This window comes from Protopterus annectens, chromosome 2.part0, assembly GCF_019279795.1.
Source record: "Protopterus annectens isolate FY-2018-M chromosome 2.part0, PAN1.0, whole genome shotgun sequence".
Classification (NCBI taxonomy): Eukaryota; Metazoa; Chordata; order Ceratodontiformes; family Protopteridae; genus Protopterus; species Protopterus annectens.
This window is the reverse complement of record NC_056728.1, coordinates 135,340,613-135,357,622: the sequence shown is the minus strand read 5'-3', so window position 1 is coordinate 135,357,622 and position 17,010 is coordinate 135,340,613. Positions and strand designations below refer to the sequence as shown.

Here is a 17,010-nt window from a genome sequence, read left to right as displayed (position 1 = left end):
TAAACTAAATGAAACACTTAGCTTTGTTATTGCAAAATATACTATAAAATAATTAGCAAAACCTCTGATTGCATATCACAGAATGAGACTAAAGTGCTAAACTTCTGAATTTTATAAAAAAAATCAAGTACAATGCTGTGGTAAATGTTCAACGCAGCAACTTGAAAGGGGAACATCAGCAAAATTATGGCCGCCTTAGTATAGTATGAGCCTCCTGATTCTGTTTATATTCACAAGAGCTTTAATATACAATTTCTATAAACATTTTAAGTGTCTGTAGGTTGCTTTTATTAAACTGAAAAGGCTCACCTTTGCCCCCAGATGAAATTCCTTTCCAATTGCTCAATACTGTTCTGACTGCCAACCTGGGCCAGACTCTTTGCTAGTGATGATCGCATCTCTCTCTCTCTTTTCTACCCTTAAAGACCTGCCTTTCTCCTCCACAACATTCATCCTCATCTTACTTACTTTGTCCATTCTCTCCACACACTTACTCATCAGTCCCTACTTCTCCCATACATATCTCGTTTGCACCCTACTTCGTCCACACCTTGCTCCTTTGCACCCTACTTCTCTTACACCTTGCTCCTTAGTACTGTACGTCTTCCACACCTTGCTCCTTAGAACCCTTCTTCTCCCACACCTTCCTCATTAGGACCATATATCTCCAACACCTTGCTCCTTCAGTCCCTACTTCTCCCACAACTTGCTCCTTAGGACCCTACTTCTCCCACACCTTGTTCCTTAAACCCTAACCAATCTTCTATGAGTTTCATTACCCATCCTTATCATCATATTCTCTCCATTTTGCTAGCCATCATCTTTTCTGATATCCTTTACTTGTACTAGATATACTTCTCTGCCCTTCATCTCAATGTTTTCTACTTGACCTCTCACAAATTGAATCTCTTACTGCAGCTACTGTGAATTTCTTCCACCTCCAGTTTGGCCACTATCTGTCTTAGTTCCCATACATGGCTCCAGAAGTCACCCTGTCTCCAACATATCCCACATCTACCACCCTCAACTTCAACTAGCCACCAGCCGCCACAAAGCAGAAATCTATTCTACCTTGCTGCAGCCTCCAGTCATTACACAACACACTGCCTTCCACACTTTCTAACTTGGTTTGTAGCTTAAAACTTCCTCCATCAGCCAACCCCTTTAGAAATATGTTCTGTAACATTGCAATTTTACATATCCAGTCTTAATATGCAGAAAGAGGAATGTTCATCCAAGAAGCCTTATCTCCCAAAAAAATGCTTAAGAGCATACCTTCGGTAGTGCTTAAAGAGCTATTACATCCTACAAAAGACAATAACAACTTAATGGATAACGAGGGAAAAAAGTGCCTATTAGCAGACTGAACTATGCTATATCTCATTAAAACATACGCCTACCATGCCTTAGTGCACAATATAGCAGTTAAATAGGAATGTTACTGTTCCACCTGGTCTTAATGACCAAATGTAATCATTAAGTAATTATTTGTTTTCATTGGTTCTGATGTCATTGACCTGGGTATATATATATATATATATATATATATATATATATATATATATATATATATATATATATATATATATATATACTGGGCTGTGAGGATTTTGTGAGTGTTTATTATCCACTGAAGAAGGCTATGTTAAGCCGAAACCGGTATGGATTTTTTTTTTTTTTGATGTCTAGGTTCCAATAAACTTTGGGATTCTTTACCATCCTTTATTGCTGGCTTTTTTCCTTTGGATTTTTGGAGTTTTTGGCCGGGCAAGGGTCCCACGTGCATCTGTATTTTTGTATCTCTAACTGTTCAGAAAATCCCACTGACTACAGAATGATACAATAAAGCATAACAGACTTGTGATTTACTGTGGCCAGCAATTATTTTTTTTTATAAATAATAGATCTATAAAGCAACAGTACATTATGTACAATTAAAACAGTGAAGATGTATCCACAATTTTGTGGTGTGTATTGGTCAATAGATCATGAAATGTAAGTACAATAGGTCATTTTAAATACAGACGAAAAGAGGAAAAAATGAAATGAAAAGGTGTAGAACACAAGATCCCTTTGTAGAAATATGGAATGAAAATAATTCAAGCAAAAACTGATGGCATTCAATTCAGAAAATGAAGAGGGGAATTATATATATATATATATATATATATATATATATATATATATATATATACACACACACACACACACACACACACACACACACACACACACACACACACACACACACACACACACACACACATCACTGATGATGTTGCTATCAGTTTGGTTTATGTTACAGAAAAAAGAGTGATATCCTGCTAAAGATGCTATTTAATTTAAAATAATTATTTTGAATGCAATAAAATTAAAAAATATAAAGAATGGTAACATTAATTGACTAGAAAAATAGAGTTAAGATTAAAAGTATGCTTTAAACAATAAATGAAGGGGAACAACAGGTTTAGCATAAAATAAGGACTAATCATTAAACATTGGATGCACATTTCTTTGGAGAAATATCATTCACCCCTTCCTATCTCTAAATCATCCTAAAACCTACTCCTGCTCAATATATTTACTTCTCTCTACAAATCTTCTCATATTTCACAAAAAAAACCCTACTGATTGCATATTTCAGATTAAACTACTGATTTATATATCTTCTTCATATTGTGTATTATTTGAAACTTATTTGCATTTCTTCCTTGTCATGACTGTAAATATAATAATGCTGTATTTTGTGTTTTAATGTAGATATACAATTACTGTATTAAGGAGCTTTTCTCCTCGGGCCTCCATTGAAAATGGGCTCACATTGGCCTAATGGACTTTCTCAGTTAACAAACAGCAAATAAAATAAATAAATAAATATGTCTAATTTGTGTCTGATTATGCTGAGTTTCCAGAAATGTAAATAATATAAGCTTTCAAATAAAAGAATCTGCCTGAATAGTGCTATGATTTATTTTCATTACACTTCAACAGTCACTCAGGTGGAAAACACTAGTAGCTAAACTGGTAAAAGGGAACCTTGGTTTAATGTTCCATTCAAAGAATGGGATAGCTCATCAATACAGTACCTGTCATATACTGTATTCAGGTATTAGAAATTCACACATGATGTCAACCCCAACATGAGCCTAGAACCCAGGACATTAACCTCAACATATGACTAGAACACAAAACCTTTCAATACTCTAGATGAGACTGTGCTCCACTGACATCCAAATGCCCCTGAAATATTATGCCTGAGGCAGTATAAACCTTTATAAATTACTATATATGTTACAGTCACAATCAAAATCCAGCTGTTTTCAAGGCACATTACAATAAACTTCCAGTCATTATACTTGCCGCCATTTCACACTACAGAGTCATATACTGCAGGTTTGTAAGAATTCTGGGTAGTGAAGAACTGGGACAAACAGAAACAAAACATTTTCTTAATAGAAATCCGAACTTAGCCTTCTATAGCTGCAGGAAACAAGTTCAAAAGTCAGTGGTTACACCAATGATATTCAATATACATAGCAAGTTTATGGACTAGCTTAGGGTAAGGCTATCAGAATCATTTACACGGAGTCACTCCATACCAGGGCAGTTGGTAGCTCTTTACTCACACACCATGCTCTGACTCAGTACAATAAATGAAAAGGGAATAAAACATGCTGATTTTCCCCCAATTATTTGCATTCAGATCAGTGATCTGCACTACTCTGTTAACAGAGACCCCAAGGAAGGTTAAATCGGTGTTGTTAAGAGTTGCTGTAAGGCTTACCTTCATGAACTGATGATGTGATCTCAACTTTAAACTGGAGACAACCACTGACATGGTCTGTTGGAAGTCTTCTGCATAAGTTATAGTTAAGAATCTGTTCTCTGTAAAACAGCAAGTCAGTTTGAGTACATATTTATTTATCTATCTGAAGCATTCATTAGAAAATAGTCTCATGCAGATTCCTACTTAGATTCACTAGCCCCTTTAAATCATATGTGCTACTGCAGTGTTTAGCAACATATTTTAATAAACTACTCAAGTAGAAAAATACAATATGATATGATGCAGCATGGTAGGACAGCAGCCTACATTTGTTGTTTGTGTATGGCACCTTTCAATGAGAATGGCTGAAACTCAATGCATGAAATTATCCTGACTGCATATGATGAGGTGAACTACTAATTCTTGTTTTGTCTCTACTTGTCCTGCCATCTGCAATGTTTTGGATCCCTCCTCAACTTCCTCTCCCACACACCTGTCTGATTTGCCATTTTGGACTTGGGCCCCCACAAGGGGAGACATAGTAATTGTAAGTGACTAGAAGGGGGCATTAAACAAATCAACATTCCCTGGTACAGTACCATCTTAACAGTTGTTGAGGGTAGTTTTCTTTAACAAGAACTTTATGATTCATTATATTACTGGCTTGAAACATTAGTCAATATACATGCATTAATAACATGAACAAAAAAAGAAACATCGCAGTGGTATTTTTTCATTACATTCCCGCACTACACATACATTTCTCATTAAGACTCTATTCGTTAAACTTGTACATTTCAACACACTATTACACTTTTCAAGCTAAACAGACAAATTAAAACCAGTATGAGATAAGATCAAGAACATTTTAAATAAAATAAATATAAAGAGATTAAGCATAATAGGAAACCATTTTATAGAGACATAAGATATTGAAGGAGTAAAGACACACAAATTGATAAACTGTGTGTAGATTTTAAAATTTATTCTCAGGCACAACATATTACTGACATATTTATAAAATCTTATGCAAACTAGATCCAAACAAGAGGAGACAGAATTAGTAATAATGACATAAGAACACTTCAGAAAGAACTTACAGTACCCTTATATCTGTTATTTACTAGGTAGTATAAATATGGGGAGATTCCTCAAAATTGGAGACATGCACTTATTAAACCTGTATTTAAGGTAAAGGGGAGTAGGACAAACCTAAAGTCATACAAACCCTAAAGTTTAGTTTCATGTAGTGGAAAAATAATGGAGAAGGTAATCTAAGATAACTTATGGTCAGACTTTGAAAGGCTGGGACTTGAAACCATCTATCAGCATGCATATGATGAAAATAGATCGATTACCACCTGTAACATGATGTTCTATACAACAACAGCTATGCATGAAAAATTGTGCTGTGATGTAATTTATATAGATTTAACTTCAGCATTTGACAGGGTCCTACACAAAACACTAATCGATAAACTAACACAAAATATTTTTATTAAAGTATCACTTATAGCAATCATACATTTACATAAATGAAAGTAAACCATATTGACATAATCTTAGTTGGAAGCATTATACAGTGCAAACCATACTGACAATTTCAGTTACAAACATTTTACATGACTTATAATCTATCCAATCATTGGCAGTCAAATATTGCATATCTCATTCAAATTCTGCCTTGTTTGAAACGTCATTCCTTCCCTGTATGTACTGTTCCCACAATTCCCATTTTTTCTATGTAATTTGCCTCTACCCTTTTCTAAAAGTCCCAATTCCAGTTGTTTTATCTCTGTTATTATTTTCAGTGCTTCTAGTACAGTTGTTTTTTCCATTTTCTAGTAATTGCTTTTTTGGCAGCCACCATAATTAGACTCAGCAAGGCCTTACTATGTCTAGGTGATTCTGATTCTGTATCATAACTCAGAAAAATAATTTTCCTAGATACACCAATTTGCCCACCCAGTATCTCTGATAGAGTAGTTTGCAGGGAATCATTAAAGTCTGCCAACTAATTACACTTCCAGAAAATATGTTCCCAATTATCTCTTTCTTCCTCAACACACCTCAAACATTTGCTGTCTACCTGAGGAAAAATTCTCTGGTATCTATTTTGGGTATAAAAATACCAATGTTAACATTTCCAAGCAAAAATCCTAAATCTTCTAGATTTTTTTTTGCATATATGGGAGACATATCCTCCATTGTGTCTTTGTGAATTGCTCATCCAGTCTGTCTTTGCAATCCTTTCAAACCTCCTCTGATTGAATCTTATAGTTACCATATTTTATATGCTCTACTAATTATTACTTTTTTATCAGCAGCTTCAGTTCTATATTCTACTTAAAACTCTTTCATTTAAGACCCCCCCCCCCATTTCCTTCTTTTTGCTTATACTCTGATATCATTCCTTGATAGGGAGAGCAATCTCTAACCTGCAGTCTAAATAAATTCTTGGCATCTTCCCATTCTATTACCTTTTCCTATTTGCTCCCAGTACCTTGGTTCCTTTGTCATTTTTCTCCAATAAATTCCAGACCCTCTTGCTTACTGTCTATATCCCTAATTACAGGCATCCCTTTTGGTAGAACCTCTTTTCTCCATTCCCATGTTGGCTTAGTTCTTAGAATACTTTCTGCTACTTTATTAACATAACAGTCTGTGTGATTTTTGTTATTCTCCTTAAAAGTCTACAAACAGAATCCCAGTCTCTCATTATTCCTTGAGCTTCCTCCATGTTTATCATCATCCCTTTCCACTTTAAAATATAGATTTCTGCTTGGGCTATATATAGGAGCCTTTACTGTGTAGCTCTGAAATACCCCTTCAAATTGGGTAATCCCAACCCACCCAATCCTATTGGAAGAATCGACTTATCCCACTTGACTCTTGCCATCTTCCCCTCCCAGATAAAGTCCTTTAGCTCTTTATTAATTGCTACCCACAACATCTCCTCTGTTTGATAAAAATATGCCTGACCTATGTATAAGACTAAAGGGATTAAAAACATTTTAATTGCTGGTATCTTATTATCCATATGCCAGCAATATCCATACAACAGAGCTTCCAAATTCCAGTTTTTGTATTATCTTTTGTTTAGTTTCTGCCCACATTTCTTTAGCTGCCACGCTGGAATCATTTTTAATCCATATTCCTAAGCACTTCATTTCGTCATGTCCCCATAAATATGGATATTGTTGAACCAATTTGTTACATAAGTTACAGCAATTGCTTTTGTTTTTTGATTTGAAACTGTCTCAAAATGTTCCACAACACTGAAATGTCCTTTTCTGGTTTATCAGGTATAAAATAATATCATCTACAAACACAGACAGCTTTTCTTGGCTACCATACCAATTATTTCCTTGAATTTATGAGTCCCTTATTTTCTTTGCCAATGGTTTGAAATATATTGCAAATAACTAAGGAGAAAGATGACACACCTCCCTGGTTCCTCTGATCAAGCAAAAATTATCAGAGAGGAACCTACCCACTTTACTGTTCACATCCGATTCCTCATATAGCCTCCTAATCACCCCTATAATTTTACTGGGGAATGCAAATGACTCCGATGTCCTGCTCAAACTCCCAGCTTACTCTGTCAAATGCTTTCTCTGCATCAAGATATACGTGCCAACAGTGGTATTTTTTTACATTCTGCTTCCCTCTGAGTCATCAATGTTCTCTTAATGTTGTCAAATGTTTGCATCCCCTCCACAAATCCACATTGATCTAGATCTATCAATTTTGGCATTACGTTTGCCATTCTTTTAGCCATTAGTGACATAAACACTTTATAATCATAGTTTAGCATTGAAATGGGCCTGTATGAAGCTGGATCTGATGGGTCCTTACCCTCTTCAGGTATTACAGCCACAACTGCTTTCTTCCAGGATGTTGGTGCTTCTCCAATTCTTAAAATACTGTTAAAAAAACCTCCAGATCTTTATCTGTTTTTTTTCCCTCATAGCTGTCAAACGTCTACAGGAATATCATCTAGTCCTGGGGACATTCTTGTAGATTAATGACACATCACCATTTTTACTCATCTCCTCCTATCCTAACTGTTAGTAAATGAGCCTCATTTACATCTAACCTTTGCATATTTAATTTGTCTATAAACATTTCCATTTGTACATTTTTTTGATTTCCATATTTCCCTGCTTTATACAGAATTTCATAGAATTTCCGAAACATTTCCAGTACCTCAACAGGATATCTTATCTTTCTTGTTATAGGCTCTCTAAGCTTTGCGACATCCCTTTCTACTTTCTGTTGCCTGAGACATTGTACTAAAAGTTATTGTGCTCTAGAATTATTATTAAACAGTTGCTTAACATCAATCTTTCCAAACTCATGCATATTATAATGGTAATCCCTCATTTTCTGTTTACTATTCTGCAGTTGCTCCTCTTCTTGTTCTGTGAGATTCTCCCCATTCTGTAATACATTAACATGTCAGTCCTTCTAAATAATTCCTGTTACTTCTTAACCACATCTCTTTTTCTTTTATTTCTACCCTATGCTTAAAATACACTTTAATTTTTATCCCACTCCCCAGCTACATTTACAGAAGAAATTTCTATGTTGTCTAATATCTCCGGAATAATTTCCACTACCCATTCCTTAAATTCTTTTAGATAGGTGTGAAAGCGCCAGTGTCTCATTTTTATTTCATTACCCTGTGTTTTTATTTTAATTATTATTGGTGCATGATCTGAAATAGTCATTGTATGCATATCAAGACTTTCAATTAAATGTACATGTTCCTGTGAAATGTAAATTCTAGCTATCCTAGCCAGTTTTTGTATTTTGGGGAATAACATGTAAATTCACTCAGAACACCTAGTACTGAATTTACATCTTCCATGCCAAATGTTTATTCTTCAAAAGTCTACCCTCCTTTGTTACATTCTCCCTTCTAGGCCCCCAGACACATCTTCACCTGCAAATTAAAGTCCCCACCTATATGTAATATTCATTGCTGAAAGCTGATTATTTCTCCCAGAATTTTCTTATACTACATTATAGCAGTTTTGGGTGGAATATAAATACAGGCCAGTGTAATCCTCCTTCCTTGCTGGTAGCCCCTAAGTACTACAAATCGGGTCTATGTCAGATCATCGAAATGGCTCATTATCGAATGCCGTAATTTTGAACTGCAAAACCCAAACCCTAACAATATCGAAACCTCAAAACAGCAAATTTTTTCCCCAGGGAAAAAATTTGATGTTCTGAGAAACACGCACACACCACAATAACATTAAAAAGCAGCAATCCACACACATACATTTAAAAGTTACATCTAACCCTACACTACACTGCACATACACTACTATCTATCCACTTACTTTAACCCAGACCCTAACCCTACGGTCCATCACTATCGCACACTCACCTCACCCGGTGCGGTGCCTAACCTTAACTCACTTAACCCACCCCTAACCCCAAATTCTCACTATCACATACTCACCTCACCCACGCCCTAACCCTAACTCACTTAACCTGCCCCTAACCCCAAATTCTCACTATCGCACACTCACCTCACCCATGCCCTAACCCTAACTCACTTAACTTGCCCCAACCCCAAATTCTGTCACAATCGCACACTTACCTGACCCGAGCCCTAACCTTAACTCACCCAACCCCCGCCCTAACCCGAATGTCCGCACAATCACACACTTACCTTATCCCAACCCATAACTTTCCACCGCATCGCTGAAAACAGCAAAGCCACAACAACAGCCAACCAAATTCTTTCCCTAGGAAAGAATTTGGTTTTGTGCAGCTTCGCTATTTTCAGCATTTGCGATATTGGGTCCGATATTAGATCATTCGAAATTCTGCCATTTCGATGATCTAATATAGACCCCTACAAATCTACCATTATCTTTTTTTATACTCTTCTATCACTATTGGAGCTTTTCTTGCAATTAATAGAAGTACTCTTCTTTTTTTTTTTGTCCCCAGGTATTCATTGAATAACCATCCTGAAAACCTTTCTTTATCAAATTCACATGTTCAGTCCTTTCCAGGTGTGTCTTCTGTAGCATAACTATTTGCATTCTACATTTTTTAACATACTTCACTATTCATTCTTTTTTGTATTTATCTGTGAAATCATGGACATTTAAAGACATTATAGAAAGCATCATAAATTTAAAAAGTTATTATTCCCATCCTTTTATGTGCAACAGCTTTTTTAAGTGTCTTGTTCCAGCTTTTGTGTTACACACATACACTATTTGATAGGTTGAACTTTTATACAGTTGTTTCTTGTTATATCCGTTTGAGCCTATATCACATATTACAAAACTTTTTGTTTTATTGAAAGCCTTCAAAAAAACACGCCAATACTCGCCTAAAACCTATTAATACTAACACACAGAAGTATGTACATCTTCAAATACTGAAGTTTTACCCTCCTAATAGGAACGTGTCCCAAACTGTCAGCCACACTCACAGAGTCGGGTTACCTAAAGGAAATGTTATCGATGTTAAGACACATGGTACAGCCTGTGCTTCTACTAAGTGCTCTCTGGTTTTGTCTTATCTTTATAGTTCTCCCAGATAGGAAAACACTTGAGTGGTTCCAGAAAACATTATCTCCTACCCATTTTTCTTTATCAGATTGTTTCCATGGAGAATTGAGGACTAGATACAAAGTTGCTACTAAAAGCCTACATTTATTTGCTAGAAAGAAAGCTTTATGATATCCAGTGTTCTTCTTCATTTACTTTTCTCTTAAAATTTGATATTAGATCAAGCTAAGCGCCTTAATCAGTCATTCCCCTATGCAAGAATGAGCTAAAGTATATCAAATTTTCTTTTGTCATGCTCTTTTGACCAGACTTTTTTTTATTTTTTTTTTTTTACATTGCAGTGCCAACATTTCTTAAAACTGAAGAGGAAAGAGAGAAGAAGGGAGAAAAAACAGGAGGACCTGTTTACATTAATATCCCCACTGCACTTAAAAATAAGAAAAAAAAATTATTTTACTTACTGTTAACGGTTTCCCTCCTCTTCCTCTCTCCTGAGTATTTTTCTGAGAATTGATGACATAAAATAGCGCATATGCTTTACCGTCCCCTGCATGTTTAACAAAGTCAAAAAAGTGCAATATTTCCAGATTTTCTTGTTGTTTCATGTTTTACAAGTATTGCTTTGTAATCCCACATTTGTCCATTTCCAAGTTACTGATTTTATTCCTGTTCATCTCCATCTCCCAAATCCTGTCTCTGCTTCATTTCCAATGTACTCTGGATTCTCCTAGACACCTCTTATGCTTTTGTTCTGTCTCTCAAGCATTTTCTACTGAAACACTGGAAAATGTTTCACGGGCATAATCTCTCTGTGGTCTATTATCAGAAGAGCAAGGATCAGAACATTTTGTTTCACAGCTCACTTTTTGTTGGACAAACTTGTGTATTTCCTCCTTAGCATGTACTACACCAAAGAATTATTTTCTCCCTCTAGGAAATAATATTTTAAAGATAGCTGGGTACAGTAGGTTGAATCTCATGCCTGCTTCTCAACAAAAATTGAATAGTGGAATAAATTTCTCCTGTTCTGCCTAGTGGTGAGTAACCATTCTCCACAAGCATGCTGCTGTCTCCCACTTTTAGTACTTTGTCCTTCTGCCACAGTTTTGTCAGAATCCAACTCCTTCTGCTGGTAGGATTGCATCCTTACTATAAAAGGTCTCTAGGTTATTTTATCATGGCAAGGTTTGGAGCATACACATGATGTGCACTAAAATTAACAACTCCTGCTGTGGAATACCAGGCCAGTTGCTTATTTGTGCTTTCAAAAAAATTAATACAGTCTGTTCCTTCCAGCTTCTCTGGTACAGAAGAAAATCTCAGGTTTTCCCTACATCCTCTGTCCTCTAATTCTATTATTATTTTTAAACACCTCTTCTTGAGCAGTCTCATATTTGGCCATCCTTTTCTTAATTTCAACCTCTTATTGTTGCATTTTTTCACCTAATCTGATTATCTATTTAAAGCTTGTTCCATTTTTTCAGTCTTTTGTTATTTGAGTTGATATACTCCATCAGTGTTTAGGTTATTTTAATCAGGTCTGTGTGCAGTTTTCTTTGCTTTTCTCTAAGTTAATGGAAGTCATGTCTGAAGCTTGCACTGCTTTTTGCTGAATAGCTGCAGTACTTTTCTCAGTCAATGATCTTCCTTACCTTTTATATCCGATTTTCTTTCAGGTCCTCTGTATTTCTTTTTTCCTGGCATCCAGACAGTGCACTTACTAACCAGTTACTGAAATTTACCCAGAAATATAACTCCATTGCCTTTTTCTTCTGAGGTTCTGTTTACACACTGGGAGAGCTGAAATTAAGTTGTTGATCAGTCTGCAGCCATCTTGGAAGTGTTCAAACAAGTAGGTAGCAATGTACTCTTGATAACATGGATAGTTGCATGGCTTGTATGTATCATACAGCAACTGGACAATTGAAATTGTACATTACAGTTAGGGTGTCCAACAGGGCTTTGTCCTAGGCCTACACTTGATTTAGATTGTATCTTTGAGATCTATCTTTTTCATCTGAGGTGTTCTACAGTCTGCTTGTATATGACATGAAATTTGGAAAACTGATTACTTGTGTTACAAATAGGACATGTCTGCATGCATGGCTTGTATGTACCATACAGCAACTGGACAGTTGAAATTGTACATTACAGTTAGGGTGTCCAACAGGGCTCTGTCCTAGGCCTACACTTGATTTAGATTGTATCTTTGAGATCTATCTTTTTCATCTGAGGTGTTCTACTGTCTGCTTGTATATGACATGAAATTTGGTAAACTGATTACTAGTGTTACAAATAGGACATGTCTGCAAAAGAACTTGACTAAATTTACCATTTGGACACAGGACAATCATATGCTGATGAATACATTAAAAATAATCATATGAGATTTGAGAGACATATATTGAAAGGCGAATATTTAATACAACATACAGTAATTGAAACTGTAGATTAATTTAAGGACCTTGATATATGGGTAGATGCAGCTTTGGTTAATGATAGTTATAGAACTATAGGTTATATAAAAATATTTTTAAGGTCTAGGAAATCAGAGATAATGCAGCCATTGTTTATTAATTACATTAGACCCAACCATAAGTATGGAATAACAATATACAAACTGGAAAGAGTACAGTGGAAATAAACCAAGGGCATCCATGGATGTAAAAATTTAAGCTATTATGAAAGACTGAAATATCTGTACTTGTACAGGGTCTCATACAAATATTTAAGAGAAGACCTTATTCAGAAATGTGAAGAAAATGAAAACACTGTCATCTGTGTTAGCATGTCTGGCTGGAGATGTGTGTATATTCTCAGATTAATATGTATTGTATGCCAGCATGTCTAATTGTGAAAATGTAAGTAAGTTTTTGAAGTGTTGAGTATTTCCCTGTTTATACAAAATGTTTAAAGAATCTGTCAGTGTTTTGATACATTTCAAATTGCACATGTTTGTGAGGGAAATTCTAAAGGACAAACTGTCTGTGGAGGATCAGCTAGAAGGTGATGTCACTAGAATGTTCCTGGTTGCTAGGTGATTGTTTGAACAGATGATTGACAGGAAAACAGTTGATTGTTACTTTTAAAATAAGACAGTTGAGACCGTTAACCTGGACTATAAAAGACAGTGAAGGGGAGTTAGTTAAGAGTTGCAATCAGTTACAGTGCTGTGCAGTGGATACCCAAAAAAGGACTCACCAAAAACTGGAAGCCAGCCTTTGCCTTGCTGTTATGGTTTAGATTAGATCATGGACAGTATTCTTTAGTTATATTAGGAACGTTTAGTTATTTAGATAGAGTTTTTCTAAAATGATGGACTTCTATCTTACAGTTTAATTTTACATTTCTGGTGATTGAATTCTGGCGTTTATTGAACGTTATGTATTTACATTTTTTTATAATAATTTTACTTATTATTAAATGTTTTTCATTACTTTACATTGTGGCTAGACAATCTGTGTATCCTTTAGAGTTTAGAGAGTGCTAATACCTATTTGAGACTCCCCAGGTCACCTCGAATTCCTGGCTACTTCTGGTCATAGCTATCATTTATTTTGATATTTAATTTTTAATAACTGATCACCCTTTGAAGGGCATGTAGACCTATCTGACTCTGGTGGCGGCATTTACCATTTGTACTGGGGAGGGAATACACCTGGAAATCGGTGTCAGACGTTCCTTAAGTGTTTTGAGTGTGCGAGACTTGAATTTATTTTGAGTATGAGTGAGTTAGAGGTCTTAAACTGGAACACACTGCTCTGAAGTGTATAACAAGGGATTACATTTGGTATGGACAAAGGATTATAGTCCAGTCCCAGGACATAGAGTGTGTACCTGTTGTGCTCTTAAGGGAAATTGTGGAGCTTTACTCTTGTGTGCTCTGTGCTCTGCTGTATTCTGTGACACTCCTTAATTAGTGACTCTAGTTTTAAGTGGGGGATGTCACATATTGGTGGCAGTCCAGTGGGATATTAACCAGATGCCACATTATTGGTGGCAGTCCGGTGGGATATTAACCGGACATCACAAGGTATACAGGGCATTTAGAGACAACTACATCTGGAAATGTTTGGGGTTATCAGAAAGTAGTAGAGAATCATCAGATAACCTACGTAGAAGATTATATAGGAATGAAGTGTACTAATTGGTTTTGTGAAAGCGCAGCTGATGAATGGAACAGACTACCAAATTACATTAAAGCAAGCACTAGTTTACATATTTTTAAGAAAAGCCTAGACACTTATTATGGAAACAACTGTTTTGGTATATTGGCAGGCTAGAAGGGCATTGATGTCTGTCCTTGAATTATTTGTCTGTATGTATGCATTTCTCAGTCTTTCTTGGTCTCTGTCTCTCTGTCTTCACAGGCCACAAAGTCAGATGTCCTTTACCTTACCTCAGGGACAGGCATATTCTGCCAGCAGTCCCTGATATTGAAAGGAAAACTCTTACCAGTAGTTCAAATTCCTGCTTAGCTATCACTCATTCCATTAATTTTCTCTTCCAACTGTCTTGCTCCTAATAATGTGGTTGCTTAGGCAATTTCCAAAATATAATTGAAGCCATCTCTTGCCTGTTATCTATACCCTTAGATGAACATATTCCCATTAGTAAAATCTCTTTTCTGCATTCTTACACTGGTTTAGTTTTTACAATGTTGTCTGCCCCTTTATAAATATAATATAATGTTCATTATGACTGTTCCCAATTATTTTAAAGGCCTCTGTCCAGAACTCTAGCCATCTCCTATTCTCCTTAATGGCTTGCATTCAATATCATGACCTTTCTTTATTCATCATATTCCCCCCATGTTTAGCCATCATTCTTTTCCAGACTGATGTGTACTCCTCTATTTGCATAACATATAATATTGTGTGGTTTTAAAGATCTTTTTAGATTTCAGATAAGATAGTTCTAAACTACCTTTTTTTTTCAAAAGAATCAACTTGCCCCACTTTACTCTCACACTCTTCCCTTCCCAAATACATTCCATAACTCTTCTTCTGGCTAATAAAAGTTCACCTGGCCAGTATACAGGACCAAAGGAACTAGAAATATTTTACTGCCTGTATTTTAATGTCTAGATCCATAAATGTTAACTTCCAGTCTCTTATTTTTTAATTATCTTCTACTCTGTCTCTTCCCATATATCTTTCTCTATTAAAAAATAATCCTTTTTAATCTTATGTCCCCATAGATATGGGTATCATTGAATTAGATCATGTAGGGGTACATCACTTAACAGCTATAGCATTTGTTTTATCTTAATTTATTTTAAATCCTGAAAAAGCCTAGAATTGTCTTAAAATATCCCACAACACCATAATACCATGTTCAAGGATGACCAAATACAGAATAACATCACCTGCAAGTGCAGTTGTCTTTTGCTTGAGTACCACAGGAATTATACCATTAGATTTGTGAATCAATTTTATGTTTGTTAAATGTTACAAATTTAGAGAAAGAAGGACAGGGGAAAGTTGGCATCTCTGCCTGGTCTATACATTCAAATTCAACCTGACTTCCCTCCATTTTTTTCATATATTCTCCTCATTAACTATCTTATTCTGTTTAGGAATGCAAATAATGTCACTGTCCTTCTTACAGATTCCCAAAATTGTTATACTTTGATTTCCTCTGACTCATCATAGTTCTGTTAAGATTATCAAATGTTTGCTTTCCTTCCACAAAACAACACTGCTCCAAATCTACTAATTTTAGTAATATTTTGCCATTCTCTTAACTAATACAGACATAAAAACTTTGTAATCATGACTTACGATTAAACTGGGGTATGTGATGCAAGGTCTTCAGGGTCCTTGCCCACTTTCAGTAATATGACCACCACTGCCTTCTGCCATAATGCAGTTATCCCCTCCTCCCACATTATAAACATTATTAAAAAGTGCCTTCCAAAGTTTCAACAACCTCTTTCCTCCTAACTTCCAAACGTCTACAGGAATTCCATCTATTCTTGAAGATTTCCCTGATCCTTGATTACTCATCACATTTTTATTTCTTCTTATCTGTGCTATCTCTTAATTCCATAGCTTGCATTTCTCCAAGCACTGGGATATCTAAGTTTTCCATACAAGCTTCCAATTACATCTCACAATTTCCCCAAATGTCTCTGCTTTACATAAATGTCCACAAACATTGCTGATATATCTCTTTTATTTCTTTATGATTCATAGATTCATAGGTAGGTACTAGGCTATTGGCCCTAGGGCTTGTATAAGCCTAGCCAAACAGTACCCTGGTTTTTGCCACCCAAGAAAATTATTTTCCTGTGCCCCTGTCAAGCAGAGCCACAGAAGTGATCCCCGGGGTGAATTTCTTATCTCCCATCTAATCATCAAGATTTTTCTTGAAGAGTGCTAATGAGGAGCTTTGTTTGATATAGATAGGTAGTTTGTTCCAGAGTATGGGAAGTCTCCGAGACAGGAATCTATCCCTCCAGCATGTTCCTTTTATTGTGGTGACAAGGTTTAGGTCCCTAGAACATGTAGCTGAGATGGAGTGAGATTTCTTTACGTGGAGCATGTCCAACAGCTCTGGGTTTGACATAGCTTTTTATGTTAGGCAGAGATCGCCTCTGAGTAGGCGATATGTGACAGAGTAAAGCTGGAGTTTTCTGAGACAGTCTGCATAGGGCATCTGTTTGAGGCAGGTAATCCTCTTTGTGAGGTATTTCTG

The 17,010-nt window shown here is 35.8% G+C and overlaps 1 protein-coding gene across 2 annotated transcripts in view; it reads right to left on the bottom strand.

Moving 5' to 3' along the window:
• The window catches only part of HECW2 (HECT, C2 and WW domain containing E3 ubiquitin protein ligase 2), a 2,117,141-nt gene that overhangs the window by 616,325 nt on the left and 1,483,806 nt on the right, over window positions 1–17,010 (bottom strand). For both annotated transcript variants that reach the window (XM_044060621.1, XM_044060622.1), the window contains one exon: window positions 3,785–3,885. In XM_044060621.1, coding sequence (XP_043916556.1) covers window positions 3,785–3,885 — 101 coding nt within the window. The remainder of the gene's footprint in view (window positions 1–3,784; window positions 3,886–17,010) is intronic.